Below are 8,144 nucleotides of genomic sequence, written 5' to 3'. Positions count from 1 at the left end.
GTTTGACCAACGTGGCGTTTGACCAACGTGGCGTTTGACCAACGTGGAGTTTGACCAACGTGGCGTTTGACCAACGTGGCGTTTGACCAACGTGGCGTTTGACCAACGTGGCGTTTGACCAACGTGGCGTTTGACCAACGTGGCGTTTCACCAACGTGGCGTTTCACCAACGTGGCGTTTCACCAACGTGGCGTTTGACCAACGTGGCGTTTCACCAACGTGGAGTTTCACCAACGTGGTGTTTGACCAACGTCAGAGTTTCAGGACGACTCTGGGCCGCGGCGCGGCTGACTGAGAAGACGTCTCTAACCTGAGGTTTGTCCTCACTTCCTCTCCGTACAGGAAGTGCTCCTGGCTGACGGTGATGGAATGAGTCGGCAGCTGCTCCGATTGGTTCTTGCTGATGGTGACCACGGGGTACCCCATCTGCAGCGTCCACCTGTCCATCATCTCCCCGATGTCGATGTCCCGCCCCTCTGAACGCATGGCCTGCAACAAAACGAGAAGCGTGGACGTCCTGATGGACTGAGAGCACGTGCACTGACCTTCAGGTAATTAGAGATCTGGTTGGCCAGCAGCTAATCAAACAGTGTGTGATGAAGGCGCCATCGAAGGTGATTACAGTTCAATTATGTGCAGGACAAATAAGAAAACAAGCCTACAGCAGACACTCAGGTTACCACGGCAACAAGCTTCCTCTGACATCAAATCAGTCCTAACGAGCGTCTCTGGCCTTCGTTAGGACCGCTCAGTAATCACCGGCTTCACAGAGTCAGGCTGCCCCTCCCTCGGTACTGCAGCGAGGGAGGTTCTGCTCTGCCGTAAGACCCGCGGGCCCAGAAGGGGAACCGTGTCCCAGCAAGTGAGTCCTACCTGGGACAGCTTGGTCCACAGGTCGTCTCTGGCTGCGTTGCTGTACATGTGACTCAGCAGATAATCCTGGAACAGAAAGACAAACAGAACTTTGGTGAGTTCAGGGACGAGTAGAGCGGTCTGACAGAAAACTGGCTTTATCAGGACTCTTATTTTGAAAGTCTGAAGCATGAACTGAACGGGTCGGAGCTTTATCAGGACTCTTATTTTGAAAGTCTGAAGCATGAACTGAACGGGTCGGAGCTTTATCAAGACTCTTGTTTTGAAAGTCTGAAGCATGAACTGAACGGGTTGGACCATCAATAGTTCAGTTTGTTTGAAGGTGAGGTTCTCTGGATAGGTTATGGACGTTTAATATCTTACCTGCTGTAGATAGCTTTTTGAAGGACTTCAGTTTGGAAAAACAAGGTTTAGTTCTGACTGGACTGACGAGCTAAAGACTAGTCGGAGCAAAGAGGATGGCCGCCATCTTTAAAACTCTGAGCTCTAAAGGTTCATGGAGGATTTATTTTTTTATCAAACTCCATGAAAGATTTGAGGATTGTTTCACACCAGATGTCCTTCCTGGTCCAACCTGGGCTTGAACCTGCAGCCTCAGGATCATGAAACCACAGCACTGACCACTGAGCTATCGTGTCTCCAACAAGATGACCAAAGTTACAGAAAATAAACTATAAGTAAATCCAATAAAATTAAACCTTAATGAAGTAAAGAAAAACACGAGTGAACTGTTTTACATCATTATTCCCACCATGGACGGTGGGCGATCATGTAACCGCCCGTGAGTCTGTTTGGAGTACATCTGGAGTATTTTTCTTGTTGTTAGCAAAATATTTAATTACCACAGTAGAGATTTTAATGAAACTCTCAGAAAGTACACATCAGATGTCTGTCTACAATCGATGAACTTTTGGAGACAACTCCATTCAAGATGGTTCTGGATGCACACCCAGAAGGAATTTAACATTATTTTTGTCAAAATAACAATAAAACACAAAACGTACGGCGATGTAAAAGTTTGTAACGTTTTGTTTAAAATACGATGAACTTTTAGACACGGGAGTGGTTCCAGATACTTCAACTTGTCTTTCAGACGTGGATACAAATATAACAATCCATCGATTTGCTGTGAAGCCATAACTTTAGAAAATCACATCAGCCGCTCAAAACGGCAGCCATTTTTCAAAATGGCCGACAAAAGTGCTGTATTTTTAAATGGCATTTTAATATGTAGGATTTTATGACGTATAAATGTGGAAAGGAATAATGTTTTATTGTAGGATTTATTTTTCTTGCTAAATCGCTCATTTGCTTATTGAAAGAAACAAAAAATTCAAAATGGCCGCCCTTTTATAAGATTTACACTTTTTTTTTTAAATCCAATCTTTAAAAAATAATTTGCTTTAATGAAAATAACATGCTTTTATGTTGCACATTGGGAAACTGATAAAAATGGCAGCCATTTTGAAATTTCAGGAAAAAAAAACACTTAAAAAAAAAAAGTCACATCAAAGGAACAGTTTTAGGCTCGAGTCCAGATCGTAAATGTTTTGCTGAATCTGGTCACTCATCTGCTCCAACATATCCACTCTGGTTTGAACCGTAACTTCATCAGTCTGCTCAGAATTAAACTGTTTCTACTAACTGAGGGCGTTCTAATGAGCTTTCTGCAACAGGTAAGATATTAACTGTCCATAATGTCTCCACAGAACCTCAGATCAAAGATGTATCCAACTTCCTGTACAGGATGATGCAAGCCTCCTTAAACTAAAACACGATGTGTTCTTCGAGCACGAGTTATAAAAATGGATCAAAACTTGTTTAAAGCTTTTTGGTGTAAATTATTTTACGCAGTCGTCGTCCAAAGAGCCGGATTTTGTTGAGTCTGAGACTCTGGAGGCGTCTTGGAGTGAACTTCTTTATTTTTAAGGGTCTAACAATGGCAGCGGACACTGAAAAGCTTTTAGAACGACACGTCGCAGCAGAGGAGCTGAATTTTTAATCTGCGGGGCCGACGTGTCAGGACGGGGGCGATAAGATCCGCTCAGACTAAGAGGTGTGGAGGAGTCCGGTGTTTTCGGCTCGCTTTGGTCACCTGCCCGTCCTCGGCGCCTCCAGTTTGTTCTCGGAGCCGAGGATTAAAGCTCGTCAAAGCTTCGGCGCATGAAAGGACGTGTGTAATCGCAGCTGGAGACAACGGGACACCTCCAGCTCCTCTCGCCCGCCTCTTTATTTGTCGCCGAGCGCTCCGAGCCCGATGAGGCGAGCACGAGCTCTTTACCGGAACAAGATGACACGATAACGGCGCGCGAGGTGTGTGCGAGTCTGACTCCGCCACCTCGGCTGACACGAACAGATGCACGCAGCGCCCGGCACAAACAGCTTTAAGGGCGTAATTAAAGGCAAGCAGCTGTCAGCGATAACAAGCCGCCTATAAAAAAATACAAGCCGAAGGATTTCATTAGGAAGGATCTGTCGGCGGCAGTCGTGAAAACGAAGGCGACAGATTTACCGTGCTGCAGTTAGAGTTTACAGTCGGGTAATGAGGCCGCGGCTTCCTGCGGATCCACGCAGCCAACACTTCGGCTGTTATTTACATCCAGGCGCCGAGCGCTAACGGCTCCTACTCCAGCCAAGATTACCGGATTCTTCCCACAGAATTAGATGTGAGAAACCCGGTTGTTTGATGCTCGTCTCTTTGTTGCAACTCCAGATAAATATTGAGGTTCTGCGTTTCAGGGACCAGTTTCAGACAGAACCGGTCCAAACTGAGTTCATCCTGAAAACAGAACCACCGTCCTCCTCCCTGAGGCCACAAGGAGTTACTTCCTGTAGTTTTTTACTGATTCTCCGTGCTTCTGTTTGTCAATTCATAGAAATTTATTTTATTTATGGGGTCAACCTGAATCAAGATGGCTGCCACAGCTAATCCATCTGAGTAATAAAAACATCTAGAGTTTTACAAACACAAAGCTAAACTTCAGAGTGGTAGTAGCTGAGAGTCGTCCCTCACAGACTGAGGGCTGGAGGTGGTGAGTGACGTGCAGTCCTCTGAACGCTGCTTCATTTTGTTTGTTTGTTTGTTTGTTTGTGGTAAACTCCACGTGACCGTGAAGGTTTAGTCGTGTTTCACCGAGTGGGACTTTTTGTTGTTGTTGTTTTTATTAATTGTGTCTCTTTTTAAATATTCTGTAGAAAAACAAAATCCATCCATCATCTTTTCCTGCTTCTTCATTTGTGGGTCACTGGTGTCCATGTCCAGAGGCGGGACTTAATGTGAGCCAGATCCTGCAGGAACAGGATCCCGGAACGCTCTTATTTTGACAGGGTGCTTCCTGTAACAGGTTTATTTTTTTTAGATCAGACTGCTCACCTTCATTGCAGCTGAAGATGGTTTAACTCAAAACAAACAGAATCTGGTTTTTAACGCCTAAAACCAGTTCTGAAGCCGGAACCCGGGAACCAGACCTGGTCTCCAGGGTACAGCTGGAGTCAAAGCTCTCAGGTAGAGACAAACAAAAACCACAGGCTGAACTTACGTTGAGTCCTTTCTGGAACAGCGGCTGTCCCATCACGTTGGCCAGCATTCGGATCAGCGCCGCCCCCTACAGGTCACACAAACAAACAAACACAAACAACAACATCAACAAGAGTTTACTGTGAAACACTTCAACCACGCAACAACTACAACATTAAAAAAAACAAGGTCATTAAATGCTTTTAGGGTCAGTTCAGAGCAGTTAAAGTGGATTATGTGGTAAAACTATGAACAGTTAATATCTTACCTGCAGTGCATAACTCTTTGAAGGTTGCTAAGTTTGGAAAATAGTTTAATTTGGATCAGACTGATGAGTAAATGGCTAGTCTACAGCGTCAGGTGTCGCTTCATGAAACATTTTTTTATAAACTGTTTTGTTTTTTTCACCAGCAGAAATATTATGGGCTTCCTGTAGGAAGTGCTACAGCTAGCTGCTGATGCTATCTGAGCTTTAATGAAAATCTAAAATAAAGCTTTCATGTTTTTCCTTTAGATAAACTCTTATTCAACATTCCAGTAATTCATCTCTCTGATGTAAAAAAAACCTACTGACTTCTTTTTAGCATTTATATATATATATATATATATATATATATATATATATATATATTATGGGGTGAGAGTCACTGTCCCTGGTTGATGATGTCATCAGTGCCAGCCAGCTTGGATAGACAAACCAACGTTAGCGTGAAGCGTGATGACATCTTTAATGTCGACTCGCTCACAGATGACGGTGATCCACTTTGTTCTGGGCCGTTATCATCAATCCAGTCAGAAATTATTTAGTCTGAATTGTTCATGACCGTTCCACAGAACCACGATTTAACTGATCGTGAAGTTGGATTCTGACTCGCGGACAAAGCTCGAGTAAAACTGGCTGATTTCAAAAAGGAAAAAAGTTTTGGGAGCGTTCCTTCAACTGAAACGTCTAAAAAAAAAGGCGTTTGTGTAAAACCCTCGTGGAGACAGAAACCATGTCGAGCTACCTTCTTGTAGGCGATCCAGTCGAAGACTCTGTCGATGTCGGTGGCCCGCTCCACCTCCTGGGAGATGGGGTGAGACGAACTCAGACCGTCCAGCAGCATCACTTCGTGGAGGACGTCGGTGAGGAACCGCTGCTTCTCCTGTGAACGCAAACATCTGTCTTCAGCGTCATCACAGAACGTTCTGAGCTCCCGGTGCTGGTTCTGTGGTGGATTTTTATTGTCCACGTTTTCTTTGAATCTTTATTTTTCACCATAATTACTTTTCTCGTTTCACCTCCTCTGCGTTGTCGTGCTGAACTTTAACAAGCCTCGTTTAAAAGAACCTCAAGATGAGGTGAAACCCGGAGACGGTGGCTCTGTCTAATTTCTGGATTACAACGTCCACACCAAAGATTTGTTTTTTAATTTAAAGTGCATCTTGTTAAGTTTTAGATGTTACTTTAGATGAACTGAAACACCTGTCTAAAGACCAGAACCAGGAGGGACGTGACTAATTCTTGGGTCTAAAGTGGTTCAGTCTAATTCATGGAATAAAGTGATTAAATTAATATATATATCAAAGAAACCTGAATATAGATTTGTTTTAAAGGAGAAAACAACCAAATTATTAGATTTATGGGATCTGACGATTTGCTGGTAAACACCACTTTGTCCATGTTGATTTTTAGGCCTGTCAATGTGTTCCTTTTCTTAATCTTCATTTTCTGCCATAGTTTGTGGTTTTCTGCTCCTGCAGGTTAAAAAAAGTTTAAACAAACCAACAAAAACACGTCGAGCAGGACGCGTGCGCTCAAACTTGTTGAAGCAGAAAGTCGTCGGCAAAAAACGCAACTAACCGTAGAAATATGTTCCCGGTGAGTCTCAGCAGAACCATTCAGAGTTCACACGGGTCACAGGAAGTTGGACGTTCCATGACGGATCTGCTGTTTTCACGTCTTTAACACTTTTCACAGAGTCACAGGTTAAAAGGAGGATTTTAAAGTTTTTAACAACAAAATATTTGACTAAAACTAAACGTAGAGCTGTCAACTTTTAATCTTTCTCACGAACAAACTCTTTTTAATCCACAATCTTTGCACATTTTCTCCAGATTAAACATCCAAAAGTATTTTTTTTTGTCTCCTTCCAGCCAGAACTGGTGGTTGTGGTGCAGGGTGCACACCCAAACTCTCACCGACTTCCACTGACTCTGAGGTCAGATTTTAAACTTAAATTGTGTTCAACATGTTCAAATGAACATGCGTGACCATCAGAACCTTTTCTAGAACACATTTTTACAATTGTCTTGATAAAACTCAGTTTTTATTGAGATGAACTGTTTAGTTTGTGTTTCTCTGTTTAGTGCTGCTTTGTGAAGCCCCTCCCCCTCTCTGCTTGCCATGAAAAAGGCGGGAATCACCATGACAACCAGTGACTCAGCAGATTTTATATTACAAAGCTTTTGTTGTTGTTCCTGCCTAGTTTTCCTTTATTTTCCGTCATCTTTCATTTCAGCTTCTATATTGAGGATCATCAGAATTTTGTGTTTACCGTCAAACAACAGAACAGAAGAGGAGGTTTTAACACGGAATTTCAAAATAAAGCTCAAATACACACTTCAAAATAACAGTTGGCTTAGGTTTTTATCAATTTAACATTTAATTACTATTTTTTATATCGTAAACTGGTTTAAGTTTGTTGAATTAATTTAATTATTATTTGTGGGTGTAACTCGGTGTAAACAAACATTTATAACATTTTGAATAAAATCTACAAATTATATAAAAATGTAAAACTGTGTAAAGTGTCGTGTGTTGAATGAAAATAATGTTTTTTTTTTATTTTGACTGATCAGCAGCAGATCGAGCTCCTCCTCAGAGGATTGATGCTGGACGTCAGATTATCTCCTCGTCCGTCAGGAAGTTCTTAACGAGTTAAACAGCTGAAATGCTTCATGAAAATTAAAAACCAAGTGTGACATCAGGTCCAATTAACGAGCACTTCAAATCACCTGGAGGGAGGAGGAGGAGAAGGAGGAGGAGGAGGAGGAGGAGGAGGGGTCCATCTGGTCTTTATGGAGCAGATGGACTCAAACTGAGCCCAAACAAACAGATGCTGCGTTCAGGAGCAGCTGCTGAACTTTAAAACTTTGTCGCCTCCTCCTGCCTCCCATCAACAACTCTCTGTCCCTCCTCCTCACATGGTCTTCACCTCCTCCTCCTATGCTCCTCCTCCTCATGTTTGATCTCATGTCTCATGATCGATCAGCAGATTGTAGATGAAACGTTTTATTGATCCTTCAGGTCAAACTGTTTGTGAGCAGAACAAACTTCGTGAAGTTTCAGTTTTTTATTTTTATTTTTATAAAAACTCTGGATCTTTAACCTTGAACGTTTAATTCAAACTGAACTATTTTATCTTTATAAAAACACAGATTCGTCTTTTGTCGTTTCTTTTTTTAAAACTCGACTGAACCTGTGAAGCAAACATGAAACATAATTAAAAGTTTTATCATTCTTTACACGTTTCTTATTTACTTGATTTTTGTGCGACTTCATTCTGTCATTAAAATTGAAATTATAAAAATGTTTTTTATAAATAAAATTATTTAAAACATGAATGAAACCTCCGTGCTGGAGCTGATGTTATGTTTTAATATCTTACAACATGTGCAGAAGTTGAAAAGTGAAGAGAACAGAAACTAAAATATGAAGTTCTGAGGCCCTGGGGTCACAAGGAGGAGACCCTCCTGCTGCCCTGGGGTCACA

General features: G+C 42.2%; 1 protein-coding gene across 1 annotated transcript in view; it reads right to left on the bottom strand.

The window, feature by feature from the left end:
* LOC119428592 (thyrotropin-releasing hormone-degrading ectoenzyme) overlaps nucleotides 1-8,144 on the bottom strand; it is a 144,781-nt gene that overhangs the window by 34,775 nt on the left and 101,862 nt on the right. Inside the window, exons 7-10 of the mRNA XM_037696276.1 lie at nucleotides 5,398-5,535; nucleotides 4,413-4,478; nucleotides 874-939; nucleotides 311-489 (exon numbers count right to left, since the gene is read on the bottom strand). Of these exons, the coding sequence (XP_037552204.1) occupies nucleotides 311-489; nucleotides 874-939; nucleotides 4,413-4,478; nucleotides 5,398-5,535 (449 nt within the window). The remainder of the gene's footprint in view (nucleotides 1-310; nucleotides 490-873; nucleotides 940-4,412; nucleotides 4,479-5,397; nucleotides 5,536-8,144) is intronic.

This window comes from Nematolebias whitei, chromosome 22 (assembly GCF_014905685.2).
Source record: "Nematolebias whitei isolate Nwh7 chromosome 22, NemWhi1, whole genome shotgun sequence".
Lineage (NCBI taxonomy): Eukaryota > Metazoa > Chordata > Actinopteri > Cyprinodontiformes > Rivulidae > Nematolebias > Nematolebias whitei.
The sequence above is the reverse complement of the archived record's forward strand: the minus strand, read 5'-3'. Positions and strand labels throughout refer to the sequence as shown.